A 24,087-nucleotide genomic window follows, 5' to 3' on the forward strand; every position below is an offset into this window, starting at 1 on the left:
CATATTTAAAACAAATGAATAGAATACATCCAGAATTAATGAAGGGGGGAATGAAAGCCAAAATCAAAGCAGATAAAATTAAACCACTTGCAACACCAAAACCTCCAACGACAGTACCACCTCCTCCTTCAGTTAATCCTTCATCATTCACTTTATTATATCCATTTCAAACATTAAAGAAGCAAAAAGATTTTAAAAAGGATTTCAAGATATTAAATAAACCAATTGACCCGAAAATTCAACCGTTAAAGGAAAAATTTAGTCGCCCTTCATTTGCTCCATATCCATATTCATACGAAATCGATCATCTGGAATATTCAAAAGGAAACGTTACTTATTTATTTGCCATTAACATTAACACTAGATATTTATATTGCATTCCAGTGAAAGGGAAAACAAACAGGAAACAAGAAGAGCTATACAATACTTACTAGATCATGAAAGAGTAGATAATATCAGGGGTTGATGGTGATAAAGGATTTCAGGCAGCTATGACTCATTATTTCCCACAAATTAATTTTTACTTCTCATCCTCTCCATATACGTTTCATAATAAAATAGTTGATGCAGTAATGAGAACTCTTAGAGATGCGTTAGGGTTAACGTCAGATATACTGGATGGAAATCATGACTCCATCATACAACAGTTAGTATATTATTACAATAATACATGGCATAGAACTATAAACATGAAACCAGTGAAAATGAAAAATGATATTTCAAAAGAATGGGAATATATTAGAAAGCAAATGGAAAGTTGAATGATGTTAAACGTGAACAAATTAATTCGGGGCTCATGAATTTTAAACAAGGGGATAAAGTTTTGATTCATCTCGATTATGGAAAAACTGATAAATCAATGACAAAAAGAAGACGAAGATTTGACACAATAGCTGAATTTGTTAGATATATTAACGGCAATGCATTAGTTGAAGTTGACAATAAATTAATAGAAATTCCGATTTATTTTATTACTCCATTATATTTAAATAATATTTAATTTTTTTATTTCGTAAGAAATGAGTGACAACAAAGCAGCCAAGAGTCCAGACAATGAATATAAAAAGAAACTAAACAGAATTAAATCAAAAATATGCTATTATAAAAAGAAGCCACAATGTGGTGGGGTTGAAAACGATAAAGAGAAGAAGGAAATAATCGAAAAATTAGAAACTTACCGTTCAATCCTTAAACTGAGTGAAGCAAAAATAAAAGAATTTAATAGAATAAATAAATTGATTGGAAGAGATGAATTTAATAAAGATGAATTTTTAAACTCAATCCAAATTTAATTTTTATTCCTCTTTGACAACATCATGGGTTATTCGATAATTAATTATTTTTGAAGAACTGAAGGTCACCAGGTCACCAGGTCACCAGGTCATTTCACTTCTCTGAAAAAATGTGACAACATGACATTTTGACAACATCATGGGTTATTCGATAATTAATTATTTTTGAAGAACTGAAGGGTCACCAGGTCACCAGGTCACCAGGTCATTTCACTTCTCTGAAAAAATGTGACAACATGACATTTTGACAACATCATGGGTTATTCGATAATTAATTATTTTTGAAGAACTGAAGGGGTCACCAGGTCACCAGGTCACCAGGTCATTTCACTTCTCTGAAAAAATGTGACAACATGACATTTTGACAACATCATGGGTTATTCGATAATTAATTATTTTTGAAGAACTGAAGGGGTCACCAGGTCACCAGGTCATTTCACTTCTCTGAAAAAATGTGACAACATGACATTTTGACAACATCATGGGTTATTCGATAATTAATTATTTTTGAAGAACTGAAGGGGTCACCAGGTCACCAGGTCACCAGGTCATTTCACTTCTCTGAAAAAATGTGACAACATGACATTTTGACAACATCACAGGATTAATGCAAAAATAAATTCAAATCATACTTTATAAAGCTTCATTCACAGGTATTTCATCGTCAGTAAATGATTCCTCATTATCGTTTGGTTCAATTTGTTTATATAATCCTTTCATTTCTTCTTTCAAAACATAATACCATGTTTGTTTACCATCTATTTTTCTTTGTTTCCTTTCACATTTATCCTTAATGCTCATTTGAAAGTTTTTGTCTTTCATGTCTGATGGTTTGCAGAATAGAGCATTTTTACACGTCATACCTGCACATAATTCATCATAATGTGTATTTATCCATTCATCTAAAGGATTTGTTGATAATTCAATTAAATCTTGTTTGGCTTCAGTCATCGGAATGATTCGTACATTAAATGATGAAAGGTCATATTGCATAAAATATGTTAAAAGGTTATCATAAAATTCCTTTGTGCATGAATCCATTAAATTCTTGAAGTAATCAAATTGACCCTTGAATTTACCATTAACTCTTAAAACTACGTATCTTCTGTCTCCAACTTCAATTTTGACAGGGTAAACGTTATTAGTTACGAAAATGAAGTTTGCAACATTCTGAGCAGTTCTTCTGGGTTGATTCTTTTCATTAATTCTAATCTCATTATCCGTAATAATTGATTTCAAAGCGTTGAAGTTTGCGAGTCTGTCTTCACCAACATTCTTGAGTTCATTAAGTACAAGAAACATTTTATTCTCAACTACTGAGTTGAAATTACCCGTTAGCTCACTTATTTCAGTAATGTTTTTGCATGAATAACCAGCGAGAAGTTCAGAAATAATGTCTGTAAATCTGTTTTTACCCGTTCCCTGAAGTCCTTTCAAAATAATTGCTGTTTCATTCTTGATTCCAGGATGTTGAATCATTGATGCAATCCAACCGAGAAGGTATTTATACACTTCATCGTTATTATCACAAATGGCTTCTTTAATGAAATTCATAAACATCTCAATTTTTGAGTAATCTGGTTTTTCGAGAATGTTGTATTTATAACCTTGAAACGTTGAGAAAACATCTGGGGAATCAGATTTAAAGCAAACACCCTTAACGGTTAATGAAGACAATTGATTTAATAGTACATCCCATGCTGTTATGGTTTTACCTTCTTCTTTAAATAATTTAATCATTTTGAGTGACTCTTTCATGTTTGACTGAAGAACGAATGATATTTGATTCATTTTGTCGTGTATGTTGTAATCCTTTTGAATGAAATATTTATTTCCACAATCTACAAAACGGATTACACGTGATAAATCCTCAATTACTTCAGAACTGTTTTTATACTGATGATTTTCAGCCTTGCGTCTAATATCTGTTATCAAAAACGAGTCATCAAGTTTGATATCAAATGTTATTTTTGGCTTACGTAATAAAGGCAAAACATATTCATCATAATATTCCTTTTGATATAGTTTTAGAATCTTCACCAAAACAAATGGAGAAGTCATTAAATGTGCATATCTACTACGTGCTTTTTCAAAATTACTTTTTGCATTTTCTGTTAAACTGCAGAAGTTATAAACGTTATCGTATGCTTCATTAATTAAATGATTAGGTAACGAATTAATTGCTTGAAACAGTGTGAATAATGTTATTTCTTTTTCTAAATTCATGTTTCCACCATCATTATGTACTTCAAAATCACAGATGCCATCAACTATGCTCTGAGCTAGTTTATCGTCAATGTTTACATCTTTGTTTTCATTCATTATACTCTTTATTTCTTCGTTCTTCTGTTCAACTCTTACCTTAATATTCAAATCATTTAATATATCATTCACTGTTCTAGTTAATGTTGAATCATAACTTCCACGAATGAATGAGTATGTATTGATTGGTTCTGTTGCATTCTTTCGAACTCTTGAATCAGCCATAACCACTAAAGAACGTTTTGAATCATCCATAGAAGTCATTATGTCAATATCATAATCATTGCAGGAATAACATTTAATCATTCTGTTCGAAACTGCATAAAGAAATTAGTGTTGCAATAAATGTGAAGACCTCCTGAAGCGGTTTTAACGATAACATCTTTATCCGAAAGTTTTGATAAAATGTCTTTTCTAACTGTTTCTTTAAGTTCATCATTGTATGATTTATTGATATCAACATCTATAATCGTTAAATTTGAAATTTTATTTACTAATAAAGCTGTACCAGTTTTCCTTCCTCTTCCTCCATCATGTTTGAGGTAGTTATGTAAATCAATCTTGTTTTCACCAATTCTTTCGTTGAGGGTTTTAGTTTCTGCCACAACTAATTCCTCAGCTAATGAATCAATAACTTTTTCATCAGAAACGATATAGTTGATGTTGTTGTTTGTTGCTGTCATTTAGATAGGAATAAAAAAATAAAAATAATTTTAAAACTAACTTTATTTTTGGACTGCATCAAATTTTCTGTGATGTTGTCAAAATGTCATGTTGTCACATTTTTTCAGAGAAGTGAAATGACCTGGTGACCTGGTGACCTGGTGACCCCTTCAGTTCTTCAAAAATAATTAATTATCGAATAACCCATGATGTTGTCAAAATGTCATGTTGTCACATTTTTTCAGAGAAGTGAAATGACCTGGTGACCTGGTGACCCCTTCAGTTCTTCAAAAATAATTAATTATCGAATAACCCATGATGTTGTCAAAATGTCATGTTGTCACATTTTTTCAGAGAAGTGAAATGACCTGGTGACCTGGTGACCTGGTGACCCCTTCAGTTCTTCAAAAATAATTAATTATCGAATAACCCATGATGTTGTCAAAATGTCATGTTGTCACATTTTTTCAGAGAAGTGAAATGACCTGGTGACCTGGTGACCTGGTGACCCCTTCAGTTCTTCAAAAATAATTAATTATCGAATAACCCATGATGTTGTCAAAATGTCATGTTGTCACATTTTTTCAGAGAAGTGAAATGACCTGGTGACCTGGTGACCTGGTGACCCCTTCAGTTCTTCAAAAATAATTAATTATCGAATAACCCATGATGTTGTCAAAATGTCATGTTGTCACATTTTTTCAGAGAAGTGAAATGACCTGGTGACCTGGTGACCTGGTGACCCCTTCAGTTCTTCAAAAATAATTAATTATCGAATAACCCATGATGTTGTCAAAATGTCATGTTGTCACATTTTTTCAGAGAAGTGAAATGACCTGGTGACCTGGTGACCTGGTGACCCCTTCAGTTCTTCAAAAATAATTAATTATCGAATAACCCATGATGTTGTCAAAATGTCATGTTGTCACATTTTTTCAGAGAAGTGAAATGACCTGGTGACCTGGTGACCTGGTGACCCCTTCAGTTCTTCAAAAATAATTAATTATCGAATAACCCATGATGTTGTCAAAATGTCATGTTGTCACATTTTTTCAGAGAAGTGAAATGACCTGGTGACCTGGTGACCCCTTCAGTTCTTCAAAAATAATTAATTATCGAATAACCCATGATGTTGTCAAAATGTCATGTTGTCACATTTTTTCAGAGAAGTGAAATGACCTGGTGACCTGGTGACCTGGTGACCCCTTCAGTTCTTCAAAAATAATTAATTATCGAATAACCCATGATGTTGTCAAAATGTCATGTTGTCACATTTTTTCAGAGAAGTGAAATGACCTGGTGACCTGGTGACCCCTTCAGTTCTTCAAAAATAATTAATTATCGAATAACCCATGATGTTGTCAAAATGTCATGTTGTCACATTTTTTCAGAGAAGTGAAATGACCTGGTGACCTGGTGACCTGGTGACCCCTTCAGTTCTTCAAAAATAATTAATTATCGAATAACCCATGATGTTGTCAAAATGTCATGTTGTCACATTTTTTCAGAGAAGTGAAATGACCTGGTGACCTGGTGACCTGGTGACCCCTTCAGTTCTTCAAAAATAATTAATTATCGAATAACCCATGATGTTGTCAAAATGTCATGTTGTCACATTTTTTCAGAGAAGTGAAATGACCTGGTGACCTGGTGACCTGGTGACCCCTTCAGTTCTTCAAAAATAATTAATTATCGAATAACCCATGATGTTGTCAAAATGTCATGTTGTCACATTTTTTCAGAGAAGTGAAATGACCTGGTGACCTGGTGACCTGGTGACCCCTTCAGTTCTTCAAAAATAATTAATTATCGAATAACCCATGATGTTGTCAAAATGTCATGTTGTCACATTTTTTCAGAGAAGTGAAATGACCTGGTGACCTGGTGACCCCTTCAGTTCTTCAAAAATAATTAATTATCGAATAACCCATGATGTTGTCAAAATGTCATGTTGTCACATTTTTTCAGAGAAGTGAAATGACCTGGTGACCTGGTGACCTGGTGACCCCTTCAGTTCTTCAAAAATAATTAATTATCGAATAACCCATGATGTTGTCAAAATGTCATGTTGTCACATTTTTTCAGAGAAGTGAAATGACCTGGTGACCTGGTGACCTGGTGACCCCTTCAGTTCTTCAAAAATAATTAATTATCGAATAACCCATGATGTTGTCAAAATGTCATGTTGTCACATTTTTTCAGAGAAGTGAAATGACCTGGTGACCTGGTGACCTGGTGACCCCTTCAGTTCTTCAAAAATAATTAATTATCGAATAACCCATGATGTTGTCAAAGAGGAATAAAAATTAAATTTGGATTGAGTTTAAAAATTCATCTTTATTAAATTCATCTCTTCCAATCAATTTATTTATTCTATTAAATTCTTTTATTTTTGCTTCACTCAGTTTAAGGATTGAACGGTAAGTTTCTAATTTTTCGATTATTTCCTTCTTCTCTTTATCGTTTTCAACCCCACCACATTGTGGCTTCTTTTTATAATAGCATATTTTTGATTTAATTCTGTTTAGTTTCTTTTTATATTCATTGTCTGGACTCTTGGCTGCTTTGTTGTCACTCATTTCTTACGAAATAAAAAAAATTAAATATTATTTAAATATAATGGAGTAATAAAATAAATCGGAATTTCTATTAATTTATTGTCAACTTCAACTAATGCATTGCCGTTAATATATCTAACAAATTCAGCTATTGTGTCAAATCTTCGTCTTCTTTTTGTCATTGATTTATCAGTTTTTCCATAATCGAGATGAATCAAAACTTTATCCCCTTGTTTAAAATTCATGAGCCCCGAATTAATTTGTTCACGTTTAACATCATTCAACCTTTCCATTTGCTTTCTAATATATTCCCATTCTTTTGAAATATCATTTTTCATTTTCACTGGTTTCATGTTTATAGTTCTATGCCATGTATTATTGTAATAATATACTAACTGTTGTATGATGGAGTCATGATTTCCATCCCAGTATATCTGACCGTTAACCCCTAACGCATCTCTAAGAGTTCTCATTACTGCATCAACTATTTTATTATGAAACGTATATGGAGAGGATGAGAAGTAAAAATTAATTTGTGGGAAATAATGAGTCATAGCTGCCTGAAATCCTTTATCACCATCACCCCTGATATTATCTACTCTTTCATGATCTAGTAAGTATTGTATAGCTCTTCTTGTTTCCTGTTCTGTTTTCCCTTTCACTGGAATGCAATATAAATATCTAGTGTTAATGTTAATGGCAAATAAATAAGTAACGTTTCCTTTTGAATATTCCAGATGATCGATTTCGTATGAATATGGATATGGAGCAAATGAAGGGCGACTAAATTTTTCCTTTAACGGTTGAATTTTCGGGTCAATTGGTTTATTTAATATCTTGAAATCCTTTTTAAAATCTTTTTGCTTCTTTAATGTTTGAAATGGATATAATAAAGTGAATGATGAAGGATTAACTGAAGGAGGAGGTGGTACTGTCGTTGGAGGTTTTGGTGTTGCAAGTGGTTTAATTTTATCTGCTTTGATTTTGGCTTTCATTCCCCCCTTCATTAATTCTGGATGTATTCTATTCATTTGTTTTAAATATGCTGTATATAAAGGTTTGATATACTTTCCCGCTTCGAGTTTATGTTGAAGGATGAATTCCAAAAGTTGATCTTCATTTAAAAGTCGGGCTGAATATGGTTTAACTAATGAATCATAAATTAAAGCTTGTGCATCATTTATGGTCTGAAGGACCTGGGTGTTTTGTTCCTTTAGCTGTTGTTCCTTTGTTTTTTGCGGCTCAGGATTATATAAATTATATAATTCATCAATATCTTCTTCTGTTAATACTTTATTTTTGAAATCTTTCAATTGTTTAAGTTGTGATTTAGTTTTTCCCTTTGAATATTCATTATTTTTAATTTTGTCTTTAATTTTAGAAATTATTTTATCATGATATTTCAAAATTTCATTTTTATAATATGGATAATAATATTCCATATCATCACCCGTTATATTATTATTATGTTTTTGGAGATATGCTTTTAAATCATAATAATTAAGAAAATTTTGATTAAATACTAAATCATCAATTAAATTTTTTAAATCTGTGTTATCCATTTATATAAAAATAAAATCAATGTTTTAAGGGTGCCCACCTCTTTGAATCATAGTATCAAAACCATCATTAACGGTTCCTTTTGTCTCTTCTGTGGCATTTCATTAAGAATAAAATTTTAAATAAATGGCATACAACATCCATTTTCACAACATACAGCCTTAGCGTGTGCTCCTGTTAATGCAGTCTTACCGATTGTTAAGCGAGTCATTGACCCATTTTTAAGTTGTAAATTAATATTCTGACCATCAAATATCACTTTATCATTTATTATATCCAAATAATTTTTAGGTGTTAATTGTTTATTTTGTCGTAAACTAACACCTTTCATTTTTTGTGCAATCTTTTTAAAATCACTTCCATCAATTGAACCGTTGAATGATGTATAACATTTAGGACATAAAGCAACCATGTTATCACCTTGTTTCTCAATTGCTAAACCCAATAATTTTTTCTCATGTGCTTTTTCTTCAGCTTTATTCTTTAATTTAGGTTTAAATTTCTCATCAAAACAGAAGAAATCAAAAGGTGCGAATTTGAAAATGTTTTTATCATAAAATTGTTTATCGGTAACAATTGCTTGAAATGCTTGAGTGTTAGGAAGATTTGGGTCGCCAGCGATTGCCCAATAAGATGAATCAGTATCACCTTCAATGAAATGAAAACGATTAACATTCAAGCATTTATACATAAAATCATAAATGAAAACCAAATACCAGTATTTTGCGTTATCTAAAGTGAAGAATGCCTCTTGTAAACATGTATCACAGCTATAAAATCTATCTTTAAGCATCACTTGATATGTATCTTCACCTATTTCTCTTATGTTTTTAAACTTATTTGACATACATGCAACGCGTGACTTCTGTGCATTCATTATTTTAGTCTTTGCGTAATTTTGTGTATTCATTGCATCGTAACCATATGATCCATTAAGCGAAATCTTGCAAAATAAACTTTTTCCTTTATTTCCTTCTAATTCAGCCTTTTGTCTTTCGTTCATAAATTCTTTCGCAAATTCATTAAAACAAGTGTTTTTAGTAAATGTTAAAATTGATTGAATGTCATCAATGATAAAATTAAACCTGTCTATTAGATACCAAAGATAATAAGAAGAAAATGGTTGATATTGGTTGTGTGTTGATGCTAACTGAGTTAATTTTCTCTGTTTCTGGTCAACTGGTAAATTGTTTGATTTCATGTAATTATACATAAAACTGCCAATTGTTTTTTCATCTGTGATAATATCTAAGTTTCTTATTATCGGTAAAAAGTTTATGTAATCATTAATGTATTTTTCATCAATGTGACCCTTTACTTCAGCCACGAATAAAGTATTTTTCTTCTTAATTATTCCCAGTGCTTTTGCTTTCTTTGTTGCTGTATCACAAATGATAACACCATTCAATCTTCCCGGCATATACATTTTATGGTCAGTATATTGAATGAAATCATGAGGATTAGATGAAAATGATGAAGGATATAATGAATTAAAGTCAACACCAACGAAATGAGTCATAATGTTGGTGGTGTCCTCATTTGATACAGTTTTAGTTTCTGGATTATATGAAAGTTTATTAATGTGCGTGATTCCTTTAAGATTAACACGATGTTGAACATTTGATAGACCACCAGTAATTCCATTACGGAGAATGTGATAAGCTTCAACTGAATCTAAAGTCATTGGTAAATTATTTTTTAATGCATAATTTCTTAAATTGATTCTTAAACGTTGAACATCTTCATCTTTATTTGATTTTACGACATTGCAATAACAACCCATTAACTGACAATTTTCTTTGGTATGTGGTTTTTCATTATCTATTCTATCCAATGTTGGTTTATTTACATATGTAAACGCTTTACCACACATTTTGCATTTAGATGAAAGGATTAAATCGTGATAGTATTGATAGTCATCCATTGAAACATTGTTTTTGGTATCTCTTTTCGCCTTTTCATCTTGTTTCTTATATGAATCAATTTTATATTTCCAATACTTTTTTGTTAATTCAAAACTTGATTCCACATTTTCTTCTTCTGGATATGTTTCGTTAGGATTGAAGTTCTTATATGCTAACGCGTAACGAATCATTGATGCATTCGATGATAAAGAAAGATTATGAAGCATGTCAATTTTATAAACAAATGTTTCTTCGATAATTTTATCAATTGGGTCAATCATAATTTCAACGTCTTTATTGCAATAATGAATAAAGTATTCTAATCTATTCTCAAAATTTTTAGCATCATTGAGATATACTTGATAATCTGAATCGGATATTGTTTCTTGTGTTAATGCTGAATAAAATGAATCTTGAGTGAATGGTTCCTTTTTATATAATTCATCTTCGTAATTCTCCCATGTGATGAATTGATAAGGGAAAAAGGATTTAACACGTGATTTATTGTTTCCGAAATCTTGAGTGAATTGGTCTAATGTTCCACCCGCTATATAATTTCTGATGTCAATAAATCTTAATTCATATGGACAGTTTGTTTTCTTTACTATGACTTGCTTAAATTGAGAAGAAGAACCCAGCATTGATTTTATCTTCCATTTTGCAGTATTTAAATCACGAAGAATTAAATTTAAATCAAACTTTCCTGAATTAAAACCAATGATATTCACTTTATTAAATTCTTCATCTAAAAGCTCTTTCATTGCTTCCTTTTGTTTCTCATTTAATGTATTCATTAATTCTTCATATTGTTCAATATTTGATTTAGCAACTAATGAACAGGTTGAAAATAAAAATTCAATCCAATCAGAGATGAACGAATCACTTGATGTTAAGCAAAAATTCCTCGTAAATGTTTTATCACGGTCTACGACCTCGCCGCTTTGCGGCTTTATTTTGACAGTTGATGATACCATAAATGGTTTTAAGTAAGCGTTCAAAGTTGCACATTCAGAAAGTTGAAGTTCTTCTTTAGTCTCTAATGTTTCGAAGTCAAAAGTAATATAATATCTTGTTGGTTTATAATATTCCTGCAAATTATGTGCTAATAGCCATTGATATATCTTCTGTTTCGTGATATGTGGTGCATATGGTTGTTGTGTGTTTTGCAATTGAACGTCTTGAATTAATCTTCCATTATTTTCTTTACATTTCTCACAATGTTTTAAAAATCTTCTTTGGTTTTTCCTTTCTGGATCATCACGGATAGAATATGCTTCTTCTTTGCAAACGGGGCAAATTTTATATCCTGTGAGTGCTTCAACGTCTGTAATTCTGTCAGCGTGAAGTTTTCCACATGGACTCTGTGTTAATAAAATATTTACTGTTTCAAATTCTGGATCTATCATTATTGATTCCACTAATGGAAAGTCTACCTTGTTAATGTCTACGTCTTCTGGTTGAGGGTCACAATAATAAAAATCAATATTAACGTTTAACATTCTTGCTAACCTCTCACTTTCTGATGAAATGTCAAATCCTTCATATGCATCTATGGCTTCATTTAAGGATGGGCACTCATAGGCTCCTGACAGCATAAAAATGTTATTATCTCACAATATAAAAGGAATCATAGGAATCTACAACTATATCTATATTGTTGGAAGACTTCTTAATGTATCATGCATATAAGTTATATCAATAACTCCATTATGTTATATGATTGTAATCATATTTTCGTTTCATGTTCAAAAACATTAAAATCATACTAACTATATGAGTATTAGATTTAGGAAGCTGATATATAGATATGATAAAATGCTAGGTTTTGTGATTAAGAATATATACTTATCTTTTAGAAAATAATACTTTTATAAAAAATTATATCTTATATAATCTAAAAATTTTGGACAATTAAAAAACATTAATTAAAAATAGAAGGTGAAAGTGTTTATTCAAAGAAGGTGCAAGATTATGATGTTTTGAGGGTGAAATAAATTTAATAATTATTTATGTGATTTAAGAGTAATACGATCATCGGTAGCTTGAAGACCTCTCTTTATAGCTCTTAATGCCGCAAACTTTTTTTGAACTTGCTTTGAATTTTTGAATGCTTTGATTAAATCTTTTGTTGTATCATACATTCTGAAATATCTGTTCATCATTTCTGGCATTGTTGGTAAATTTAACCTGTATCTTATTGCTACAATCGTTTCAAACATACTTTCATTGAAATGCAATATTGTGACTGCCATCCTAATTGGCCAAGAAGCATGCCAATTAATATTTTTATTAGCAAGCATTGCTTTGATATGGTTTATCGATTCAACTACTTGAGTTGAATGAATCTTTTTTACCATATCAAAGATTTTTACGGTATCTTCGAGGAATTTTTTAAGTGTTTTTATAGCAGTTTTATTTTTTGCATATTTCCATGGTTTAATCATCTTGCATTTTTCAGGATCTGGACAAAATTTATGATTTCCGGCATAATGTTTAGCGGAATTCAACCATAAAAACTTCTTTGTTTTAATTGACATATGTGTGTCATTGAGAAGTTGCCTAAGCCAACGCAATAAATTCTTTGAAATGCTAGATAAGATTCTGAATTCTGGCAGTTTGAGCTTTTTCTGTATATTGTTAAGAAAATGTCCAGGATCTCTGTATTCTCTGATACCTTTGAACGTATTTTTGATTGTAGAAACAATTTTGACATCGCCATCATGCACAAAAAAATTTACACGTTTTTCATTATTCCAACGCTTCAGCATTCTTTTTAAGCCTTCAAATTCCATTTCATTTGATTTTCCGTTGAAATTACCTTTGAAATTTTTAAAAGATTTAGATATCACTTCCCAATCTACAATTTTTTTGAGTTTCTCTTCTACAAATTGTACATAGCAAAACATTGCATTTCTTCTCTGACTCCAAGAACCGTCAAACAAAAGTCCCGAACATTTTCTCATTCGAGATTTCCAATAATTAACAGATTCTCTGGCAACTTCTATGATAACACGACCAACCTTTTCTTGGACTCGATGAAATGTAGCTTCTGACGGAACTTTGATGTTATTCAGCATGAATTGAAATTCTGATTGGCAAAATGTAGCGCCGCTCAATAATACAGATAGCACAAATTCAACAGTGTTGACGACATATGGCTCTACCCTATTTTTCGCGCTTTGAACTAAGTTCTTTATACGCTTTGCAACTGCTTTTGTTCGCCGCGGCATGAAAAATGAAGAATAACTTGACGGTTTCTTGAACAAATGGTCGCACATTCAAATATTGTGATGTACGATCAGGATAAAAGAATGTTGTTGCCGTGAATTTAGAAAATAGCAAAATTTCAATTTACGCAATCGAGATATAACTTGATCGTTTGAGCGATAACCATGGCACCCATAGTATTAATGAAAGTACTCATACTTACAATTATTTTCTCCCATAGGAATATTGTTCAATATACTTCACCTATAGAGGAAATCTCGAAATAAAATCGAATTTTTTCAAAAATTACAAAAATCAATTTTTTACAAAGATGTTCGAAAAATAACATTATATACGCATCAAATCAAAGCATTATATGGAGCATTATAATTCTATATATGATTGTCCATCTTGCTGTTGTGCTATTTTTTTTAAACAATAATTTCATTGTTGAAATTAAATTTGCAATTTCAGTAAAAATTGCGACCCATCATTTTGAATATAATTGAATTAATACATTTATTGTAAGAATATTATATACCAAATATTAGACTTCCACATAAATCCTGGTATGATATTATAAGTATTGCAAAATTAGAAAAAATATGCTCATGATATACTAAAATTCATGTTTCAAGGTTAACTTATAAATAAAATAAGTTCGAGAAATGCATCACTAAATATTTGAGCTTGTGCACTATAATGCTATATAATAGTCTTCACTGTTTTTAATATATTGACTTTGCTAGACTTGATTTTTTTCATCACCCTAATGAGTGCCCATCCTTAAATAACTTCTACGAGTTTTAGGATTAACACCATCAGGAATGTTATAGAAGCGTTTAAATAACCTTCTACCTTCGGCTCTTATTTGATTATCATTCATTTTAGCTGTTCCATTTTTATTCATTTATGTAAGAATAAAAATTAAAAAATAAATAAAAATAAAGTTTATTTTTTTAAAGTCCGAGACTCAGAGAGTCCAGGGCTAAAGTCCATAAAATGAATTAAGAACACATAAATTTTTATCATCTGCGACGTGACGAATACATTTTAATTTACTCAAGAATGCGTACCCTGATACATTAAATCTAATTCCTGTCTTATTTAATTTCACAACTTTGAAAAGGAATGTATGAATAGCTATAAAATGATGAGATGATGTTTTATGGGTTGCTTCCATTTTTTCTGAAATAAATGAATAAATATAATGCTTATACGTTTTCATATCTTTTATGTTCTTAATAACGAATGGTATAGACCTTTCCACTTCATCTTCCTTCGGTGCTGTTCTTTCATATGAAACATTATTGGTATCTTCAATAATGAAACCACAATCGCATAAAATTTTATATGTACCAATGGTTTCTTTTGATATTTTATCTAATAAATCAAAAACTTTATCAACACCTGTGCATTTATTTAAATAATAATTTGTGTAAATATCATGATCTTCTTTCTTAATCGTATTAGTTGCATATGTCACGTTTTTAAGAGCTTTTTTGAATTTTTCAGAATCAAGAGGAGGTGAAAGTAATATACATGGATAATCTCCATCGTCAATAAACTGAAGCTTATGTTTATGAATAAATTTTGTGCCTTCTTCTGAAAGTGTTTCGTCAATATCACCATCTAATAAATTTTTAGTAGATTCCAAAAAGTAATTTTTATATCTTTCCTCATGTGATTTTTGAACTTCTGATTCTGAAGCTGGGATATTCATTAAACCCTCTACTTCATTCTCAGCATTTCTCAATTCCTTAATTTTTTCATCTATTTCATTTCTTAATTGTTCCAATTTCTCAATCTCATCGTTATAATATTCATCTTGTTTAATTTTTTCTTCAAAATATTCAGGAGGTGTTTCAAGGCTCTCTGAGCCCAGGTCCTCTGGACCATAAAGAGGAATATTCTTCTGTTTTTCAACTTTTTTGGGATATAAATATCTCATTATAGCCTTTTTAGTAATTGGCCCGTTATATTTAAATTCATTCAACAATCTGGAAAACTCTTTCACATTCTGCATATATGTTGGATAAGAACCGTCTCCAAAATTTTCTAAAATATTTTCTAATTCTGAATTAGTGAACTTTAAAGATTTCAATGAATTAGTTGTTATACTCATTTATTATAAAATAAAAAATAAAAAAAATAAATTTAACTTAGTTTTAATTTTACGTAAGAAGTTAATTTTTTAAATCTTGATTTATTCAAAAACGTAAGACATGAATTTTTAAAGTTTATTTTTTATTCATGAAAATAATTATTTCTAATTTCTTTTACTCTCTCGTACATACTAGATTTAAAGAATTCGGAACTTTTACCATAATCTCCTAAATGTTTTCTTATCCCTAACGTGTGCCAGTTATTATATGAAACCGAATAAACTTTATCTTTATCTTTACATCTTTCATCACTTCCAATATATTTATATCTCAGTTTTGATTTAGCATTTTCATATTCATTAGCGTTTAATAATTCGCAGTCTTCCTTTTTAAATAAATGTTTTATGTATTCAGGATTTAATACTCTACGTTTATATGCTCCTAACTTAGTTCTAAAGGTTTTTCTACAAAATTTAGGAATTCCATCCTCTTTAATGTCATCAATGATTTCCATTTCATTATTTTCAATTTCTTCTTCTCGTTTATGAGGTCTTTGATTATGACTCCATTGATTCCATGAAATTAAATATTCTTTATCATTATATTTATACCTCATTAGCTTATTTTGGCTTTCATATTCATTTAATAATTCACAATCTTCATTTTTAAATTGAAGTTTAACCCATTCAGGATTTAAATGATGTTTAATTAATCGCGGAATATCTGACATCATCTATATATAGCTTCTTTTATAAAAGATAAAAAAATAAATTATTTTAAAATTAATGTTAATTTTTTAATGATTTATAAATAAATATATTTTAATGCATCGTCTATATATAGATGTAACAAAAAAAGTCACACAACCCTTCAACATAACTACTATTCAAATTGGCTGTTAATTTTTCTTGAGAGTCCATATAAACATTGCTCATAAGCTGGTATAGAAGCCGTGTGCTAAATTTGGAGTCATTTATCTTTATACCTCCACAAGAAATTACTATTGCTTCTAAATTTCTATTATGAGGATAAGAATTTCGAATTGGAAACTTCTTTTGCATGATAGGCAATATTTTTGGAATATCTTCCTTGAAATGAATTATAATTCTGAATTTAACTGTTAAATGCGAGAACAATTCTTCTTCTAAAATATTCCAGTCTTTGGCAATTGCCCTATGCTTAATGAAGAACAATTATTTTTATAAAATATTTTTTTTCTCAAAATAAAGACAAAAAAAGAATAATAGATTTTGTTTATAAAAAAAGAAAAATAATAATAAATAAAAGTTAATCAAGAGATTGCCAACCATCATCATTAGTTTCCTTCCTCTTTATTGAACCGAATGTCTTAAGAGTTCTTGCTCTCTTCCTTGTTTCTATCTTTGAAACTTGTTTCTCAGTTGACTGAACACATGTTTGTTTAGCTCTTTGTGATGAGCCCTTGAATGCTTCTTTAATTGCGGACTCATCAATCTTTCTAACATCTTGTACAGCATTAACTGCGCAAGAAACAATGTCCTTTCCACGCTGAACATCAGTACCAAAAGCAGAGATAACTTCGATGCAAATACTTGTTGCTGCGACAAGATTTTCGTGGTCGTTTTCAGTCAAACAAGAGATCGATAATCTCAAGAACTGAAGGAAGACAACAACATTTGTGATGTCGTTCAAACAATAGTCCTTCAGCGAACTAAATTTGTCGTTTGTTACGACTTTAGATCCGATTTCTTTGTCCTTCAAAATGATGTCGGCAAAGAAAACCATTCCGCCTGTCTTGAACTGCTTCCATGCTAATTCAGAGCACTTTGTGGTCTCTACTTGTGAATCCTTAGTCAAAATTGCGCGTTTGGAAACATCAAGAACAAAATTCAAATGAGCGGTTTTGTCAATTTTTTCATAAACTTTATCTAAAACCTTTTGACAATTCTTAGGTGATTTGTCAAAGAAAACAGCGAAGAAAGCTGTTGCTTTATCATCTTCTATTGATGAATTAGTTAATTCATTCAACACTCTATCAATGATTTCATCGGACAGGCTGTCAACAGCTTCCAAAGGACCTTTCTTGACAAGATGAGCGAGGGATTCAAGTGAAAAAGTGCTTTTCAGAGCGAATTGGATCAAATGGGACCATGTTTCATCATTTCCTGGTTTGATGAGTCTAGAACAAGACAAAAGGAAAGAAGGCAATGCGAAAGAAAGCAGCTGTGATGACAACTGGTTCGCGTGATGAACAGCGGAGATTGCCTGATTTACTTGTTCTTCATTTATTTGATCTGAGTAATAAAGGAAAGCTGCAGCCAAAGATTCGAAAGCTGAAAGGATTCTCCATGATTCAGTGCATTTAGAAATCTCTTGGATGAAGAACTCGACTAAGTCATTGACTTTAATTATGTCGAGATTGAAGTAATGCTGCAACCAAACAAATGTTGTTGATAATTCTCTGTAGAAATTCTCGTAATCGAGTCTGAACTGAGAAATTTCTTTCCATTTAGGAGAATTACGCCATAATTGCATTGATCTTTTAATAATTTCACCAAAGTCTGGAACAAGTTTTTCTGAAAAATTGACAACTAATTTGAAGACATTTTCGTTTTGTCTTGCAATAGAACACAAATGGCTGGAAATATCGTAATAAGCAAATGTACGTTGTTTGCAAACTGTCAAACCGTTGATAAAACCGTTTAAAACCGTCATGAATTCCTCAGGTCTATTCTTCAAGTTTTCGTAGTGGAAAGAGAGGAATTTGATCAAGAACGGACCAGAGAGACTCAAATCAGACTGGAAACCAAATCTGACAGCGATAGCAAATTGTGAATCATATAATTCCAACAATCTTGAGCCATCATCTGTTATAACTGACTCGAAATGAACAATTATCAAATGCATCAACTGGAATGATAATTGTACTAACTCTTTCTTTCCTGTTTCAATAGCTCTAGTAACAGAAGTCATCAAATCATCAAGGTTTTCTGTTAACAAGGGTCTGCTCTTTGATAAAACAGGGAGAATGGTTTTTGCAACAGCCAAAGCGCAATTTTTCACTAAATAATCAGCTTCGATTGTTGCATCTCCTGTGTTCGGAATAGCCGAAGCACTTAATATTGTTTTAATTTGTCTTATCCATGCTGTCAATTTGGCTCTGACTTGTTCGTCATCTTCTTTTCCTTGTGCTCCTTCTGCGAAGACATTCGCAACAGCATTTACGAATTGGTCGGCTCTTTTATCACTCGATCTCTGCAACAAAATCAAAAATTTAGGAACTAAATCGAAGAAATCAGGATCATTAGGAGAAGGAACTTTCAACATATCTGCGAAAGCACCGCAAGCAGCCAATTGTAAAGGAATTGATGCTCCAAGATGGGAAGGAAAAACAATTGGTTCAGGATCAATTAAATCTCTTGCGAAAGCGAAAACAGGTCTTAATATTCTAAACATAATTTGCATAGAGAAAGGAATCTTAATTTGTCTGAATGCCTGAATGATCAATCTCAAAACAGGAATTACAGCTGCTTTAGATTCTTGTATTTCAGGAGAAATAATAGGTAGAATGTTCTGGAAACATAAACTCAAATAATACAAATTAAATGGTTTGAGAATATTCTCAGAGTTAAGGATTTGTATAATTGCTTGGAGTTGTATATCAGTTACTTTCATTGCAGACAAAATAACTGAATGGCAAGAATACAAAACAGATAATGCATGGAGTGCGTATGGTGTTGCATTTGTATTCTTGGCAATGTCATTGAGTTCATGCATCAATGAAGAAATCAAATTTTCATCTAAAGAAGCATGTGCAATTATCGCTGAATAAATCAAACATTTCGAACGATTTCTTTGCTTCTTTATATAGTTAATTGTTTGATTAATTGCATCAATGTCGTCTTTAACCCATATACCAATAACTTCGGCTGTTATCTGTTGCTGTATCAAATCAGCATTATCGTTCATTTGATCGATCAAACTGACATGTAAACCACTTGGCAAAAGATCTCTTGTTTTCGGATCCAAAACGATACTTAACAAAAGGTTGTGGCCCATCAAAGCATTGTCGTATGAATGGAGCAGTCTGTTGACTAATACATCAACGGCTTTAGGTTCAAGAGCTGCTACGAGATTTGAGAAATTCTCAATTGTGTAGTAATTGAAAGGTGGAGCGGAAATTTTGTCAAAAATGATCTCGTAATTGTATTGTTTGAATGTCAATGGCTGGAGGAGATCAACTGATGAAGGCATTGGACATTTGATACGTTCTCTGGAGTATTCTGATGAAGGAACACTCTTAAGAATCGGCTCCAAAAGAATCAGAACAATTGATGTCAATTCAGGAGTTTTTGGAATGATCTTTGGTCCGGCCAAGAATACGGCCAATCTACTTGTCTGGCATTGTAAACAGTATTGGTCCATCAATAATTGGAGAATACGTGGTCCTTGTTCATAATCTGAGTGCTGAACAAGGAAAAGTGCCATCACAAGACCAAGATTCTTTATTCTCTTGGACTTTGCGTCTCCTATTGAAATCTGTTGGTCGAAATAGGAGATGAAGTTGTCTAATGCGTTTGCAACTAACTCGTGAGGGACAAGACAACGTGGTAATACGGTCATTACTGAAAAGGCAGCCCAGAACTGGATATCGAAGATGTCTGTAAGAACTAAAGCGCAATTTAGGAAATCTCCGATATGAGCTGCGAGTTCATCAGCCCATTTCATACGTTGCTTGGATGCACCGAGTATGTATGTTGCAATGGTGGCCATTCCTTGGAAGTCGTTGTCGGCATTTGGATTATTATCCGGAGGTTTTGCAAGATAAAGGGTCGCTGTCTCGAGATAAAGACGGGCATGCTCTGGATGTGTGTTGCAGAGGTTGGCATAGTACGAAGCTGCTGTTCTTCTCGCACTTGAATTTCCTCCTTGTGTTAATTGAAGAGCAAGTGCAGCTATTTCTCTTGTACTCGTGTAATCGCACTGCAAAGCTCTTAAAAGAAGCAGTTGGGCTGCTGTAGGAGGCTGTTCTTTGGCAACAGATGTAAATAATTCTTTTCTGACATCAGTTCCGAAAAGTGACATGAGCTGGACAACTTCGCTTGGCATTGTCTTGCGAACGTAGTTGAAAAGAAGTGGTAAATTCTTATGAACGGTCTGAGGAGGTAAAAGATCGAGGAAATGCTGTAAAACCATTGGAAAATTCGACTTGAAAGCTGTAAGAACACTGAAAGCTTCTTCAAATAATGACTTATCGCCTGTCTGTCCGCCTTTCTTTGAGATACTGAAATCAGATGCTTGTTCTGGACCATTTCCTTTAAGAGAGAATGGTAAGTATGCGATTTGAGCAACAAGGAAGCATGCCTCGTCTGTAACAAATGTAGATGTGGCATTCTTTATGATTGTAAACGCAATGTGAATGAATTTTTGAGTTGATACTGCGCCTGTAGCTAATAATGCAATGAATAAACGAATTGCGGAGAGTTGGAATGTCTCATTTGAGTTGACAAAGTGCTTAGCCGTAATATTAAAGGCTTCTTCAGCATTTGCTTTAAGACCATTCTTATCTACTCTGTAGCAAGCTGCGATTGCCATAAGGCATGGGTAATTAATCTTTGGAATAAGTGGAATAAGTTTTTGAACTAAGCCAGGAAGCATAGATTTGATTGTATGTCCAAGCTTGTCGATGACTAGACTGATACCTATGACATTTGCACTATTTGGTTTCTTAGTTACCATAGTGATTAAATCCCATAATTTTGGTGATGATTGAGTATCGTAAATTTTGATTAAACACTTGGCAATTCTGTTAGCACATTGCATAGAGAGCTCGCCTTTGTTGATGTTGAATAATGGAAGTAGTGCTTTCTCTAAGGTTTGTCCTAATTCATCGGATAACTTCTCAGGGAAATTTTTTTCGAAATCTAAAAGGAGATTGCAAATGATCTGCTCTGCTGGTACTAAACGCTTCTGTTTAGCAATCTTTTCTAGGTTTCCAACAAGAGCATCCATTCTAAAAAAAATTTTTGAGACTAAATTTATGCGATAACGATCATTTATAATTCAAAATAAATATTTCCGCTGCCACAACGAAGCCATAGTAATGATTGTAATTAAAAGAAAGAAGAGGAATTCACAAATGCGCAACCTTTATCAGTCCGAAAGTCAAAATCAAATTTGGAAAATATCTTTTGCATGGAACATTTAAATATAATATGCACTAACATTGTACGTACTATCATTTTATTATATTCGATGTAGTTAATTTGGAAAAAGAATATGTTTTAATGATTCATATTATATTTTTACATTTTCAAAATAGAATAATTAAGCTTTGTTGAGAGCATTAATATCTTTCATAAGAGTCTTTCCATCCTGTGCCATACTCGGATCTTGAAGCATCATGTTTGCATAAATATTTGCTTTATCAATTTTCTTCTTCGCGAGATAATAGTTTGCAAGGAATGAAACTGCTTCTCTTTCGTTATCAACTCTTTCACTATCCTCTCTTGCATCAATGACATTCTTCTTTCCAACGAATGTCTCGAAACAAAATGCGGCTTTATCATCTTCATTTGTTTCCTTATACAGTTTACCAAGTTTGTAAATTGCTGTTCCTTCACTATCTGTGTTGCAAACAGCTCTTTGGTAGCATTTAATGGCGTTTTCGTATTGTAGTAATTCTTCATAACATTCTCCTAATGCCATCCAAAGCCTTGAGTCTGATGGATTGACTGTCAAAGCCTTTCTATAGAAGAGAATCGCGTGGAATGGCATACGTGATAATTCGAACGCGCGGCCAAGACCATATAGAGCTCTGAAGTCACGTGGGTTGGATTCGAAGGCCTTGATGTAGGCAGCTGTAGCTGCTGATGAGTTCTGAAGCTCAATATATTCATGACCGATCAATGTCCATGCAAAACTGAAGTCAGAATCAAATCTCAAGCACATTGCGAATTGTTCAATGGCATCTTCATGGCGGCCGCTGAGAGCGAAGAAGTTACCAAGAACTGTAAGTGTTTCTGGCCTGAACTTATCAATTTGAACTAATTTTTGGGCTAATTCTGATAATGCAGCCAAATCTTCTTTGACAAATAGTAAATGTGAGAATAATTCTAATGATTCGAGTCTGAGAGGATATTTATTACGAAGTTCAGCAAATAACAGTGCTGATTGCTCGAAATTCCTTCCATAATAATGAATTGAAGCTTCAAGAGCAATAACAGGAGCCACTCTTGGTAAATTGAGTTTTGCAAAGAGTGCTGATGCATCTTCCATTTGAAGCTGAGATTTTAATTCTATCTTGAAAATTTCCGAGGTAATATGAGCTGGAAGCTGAGAAAGCGCATTTCCGATAACATTATTATCGAATCTTATTAATATATTTATCAAAAGTTTCCATCCACTATGATTAAGTGGAAATTGATTTAATGATTGAATTAAGTATTTAAGAGCTTCTTCGAATTTTCCTGATTTTGTGAGCATGAGAGCAAATATGTATAAATTGAGTGCGTCGAAATTGCTAACATATGGTCTTGCTTCATTAACTATTAGATCATAAGCTTCAAACATGTTTTTTGTTGAGACAGCAAGATCACCGATGAATGTTGAATCATCAGGAATGCTTTGTTGTAACTGCCTTTGTGTGTCAAGTAACTTTGATAAGAAATAAATTGTTTGAGACTTCTGATCTGTTTCATTCTGCAATAAGAACTGAACACGCTTGAATTCTCCATTTCTAAAAAGTGTCTTTGCGAATGATACTTTGATATTATCAGGTGGAATTGAAAAATTGATTTCAGGTGCAAGCTCAATTAAGAACTCAAGAACCCATGATGAGCTTTGGGTCATGCAACGAGACTCAAGTTCGATATAAGCATTAGCAAATTCCTCCGCTTTAATCTCGTAATTTTTCATTTTCTAAAAATGCACGTTTAAAAAATAACTTTGTGTTCAAATTCTATCACCAAAATTAGTATATATCTTTGAAACAATATAAAATTTCAAAATAAATAGCATTTTAAACCATATTTTCTCTAATTAAACAAGCTATCTGCTATTTTATAACAAATTTGAATCCATTATTCTATTAATCTTAACGAACATTTATTGACGCTAGCAGCGTCAAATTTCCGAGCACTTTTTGGATCTATACACTCCGCATGATTATACAATTAAATACGGATCAGAATAATTGTGTTATGAAATTATTTTTGTTTTCATATTTATCATTGTTTTATTATATTGTCTTTCTTTTCTTGATTATTATCATTGCTTTATGATATCCTCTTTCTAATAGTATTTTTAGAACAGAACAAAATTTAAGGGTGCCGGTTGTCAAAAATTTGAATTAAAGTCAGATGGGCGTAAGTTCAACCTTAAAGTCTCATCACTTTTTTCAATGCTCGATTTTTAAAAGCAGTTTAAAAATGGAGCTTATATTGAAATAGTGTAGAGACTAAGAATTACCACAGACTATTTCAGAGGATTGAGTGTCAACTCAATCCTCTGAAAAGTCTGAGGTAATTCGAAAAATTATCAAACACACAATTATTTT

General features: G+C 31.9%; 9 protein-coding genes and 1 pseudogene across 10 annotated transcripts, besides 3 other annotated features; all 10 read right to left on the reverse strand.

Moving 5' to 3' along the window:
• The first annotated feature begins 266 nt into the window (after positions 1-266).
• Positions 267-7,554: a mobile genetic element.
• TVAGG3_0925650 (uncharacterized protein) lies at positions 1,926-3,353 on the reverse strand (the record flags this gene model as incomplete). Its single annotated transcript, XM_051252401.1, has 1 exon — positions 1,926-3,353. One exon carries the CDS (start codon positions 3,351-3,353, stop codon positions 1,926-1,928), a length of 1,428 nt encoding a protein of 475 aa, XP_051077975.1.
• TVAGG3_0925660 (uncharacterized protein) lies at positions 6,524-6,796 on the reverse strand (the record flags this gene model as incomplete). The annotated part of the gene is made up of 1 exon (XM_051252402.1): positions 6,524-6,796. The coding sequence occupies one exon, from the start codon at positions 6,794-6,796 to the stop codon at positions 6,524-6,526; it is 273 nt and encodes a 90-aa protein (XP_051077976.1).
• Positions 6,817-7,248, reverse strand: TVAGG3_0925670 (uncharacterized protein; the record flags this gene model as incomplete). Its single annotated transcript, XM_051252403.1, has 1 exon — positions 6,817-7,248. One exon carries the CDS (start codon positions 7,246-7,248, stop codon positions 6,817-6,819), a length of 432 nt encoding a protein of 143 aa, XP_051077977.1.
• Positions 7,555-7,643: 89 nt separating the features above from the next.
• TVAGG3_0925680 (uncharacterized protein) lies at positions 7,644-8,337 on the reverse strand (the record flags this gene model as incomplete). Its single annotated transcript, XM_051252404.1, has 1 exon — positions 7,644-8,337. A coding segment is annotated over one exon (694 nt), but the record flags the coding sequence as incomplete, so codon positions are not given.
• A 1,077-nt stretch (positions 8,338-9,414) lies between these two features.
• TVAGG3_0925700 lies at positions 9,415-11,738 on the reverse strand (annotated as a pseudogene). The gene has a single exon. A coding segment is annotated over exon 1 (2,324 nt).
• Positions 9,415-11,738: a mobile genetic element.
• Positions 11,739-11,804: 66 nt separating this feature from the next.
• Positions 11,805-14,232: a mobile genetic element.
• Positions 12,243-12,458, reverse strand: TVAGG3_0925720 (uncharacterized protein; the record flags this gene model as incomplete). Its single annotated transcript, XM_051252405.1, has 1 exon — positions 12,243-12,458. One exon carries the CDS (start codon positions 12,456-12,458, stop codon positions 12,243-12,245), a length of 216 nt encoding a protein of 71 aa, XP_051077979.1.
• Positions 12,500-13,469, reverse strand: TVAGG3_0925730 (zebrafish ch211-108c17.2-related family; the record flags this gene model as incomplete). Its single annotated transcript, XM_001300474.2, has 1 exon — positions 12,500-13,469. A coding segment is annotated over one exon (970 nt), but the record flags the coding sequence as incomplete, so codon positions are not given.
• Positions 14,233-15,116: 884 nt separating the features above from the next.
• TVAGG3_0925740 (uncharacterized protein) lies at positions 15,117-15,571 on the reverse strand (the record flags this gene model as incomplete). The annotated part of the gene is made up of 1 exon (XM_051252406.1): positions 15,117-15,571. A coding segment is annotated over one exon (455 nt), but the record flags the coding sequence as incomplete, so codon positions are not given.
• A 1,258-nt stretch (positions 15,572-16,829) lies between these two features.
• On the reverse strand, positions 16,830-21,548 carry TVAGG3_0925750 (armadillo (ARM) repeat-containing protein family; the record flags this gene model as incomplete). The annotated part of the gene is made up of 1 exon (XM_001327076.1): positions 16,839-21,542. One exon carries the CDS (start codon positions 21,540-21,542, stop codon positions 16,839-16,841), a length of 4,704 nt encoding a protein of 1,567 aa, XP_001327111.1.
• A 300-nt stretch (positions 21,549-21,848) lies between these two features.
• Positions 21,849-23,452, reverse strand: TVAGG3_0925760 (cell division cycle 16,23,27 family; the record flags this gene model as incomplete). The annotated part of the gene is made up of 1 exon (XM_001327075.1): positions 21,858-23,447. One exon carries the CDS (start codon positions 23,445-23,447, stop codon positions 21,858-21,860), a length of 1,590 nt encoding a protein of 529 aa, XP_001327110.1.
• Positions 23,453-24,087: the final 635 nt, after the last annotated feature.

Source organism: Trichomonas vaginalis, chromosome I (assembly GCF_026262505.1).
Source record: "Trichomonas vaginalis G3 chromosome I, whole genome shotgun sequence".
In the NCBI taxonomy this organism is placed as follows: domain Eukaryota; phylum Parabasalia; order Trichomonadida; family Trichomonadidae; genus Trichomonas; species Trichomonas vaginalis.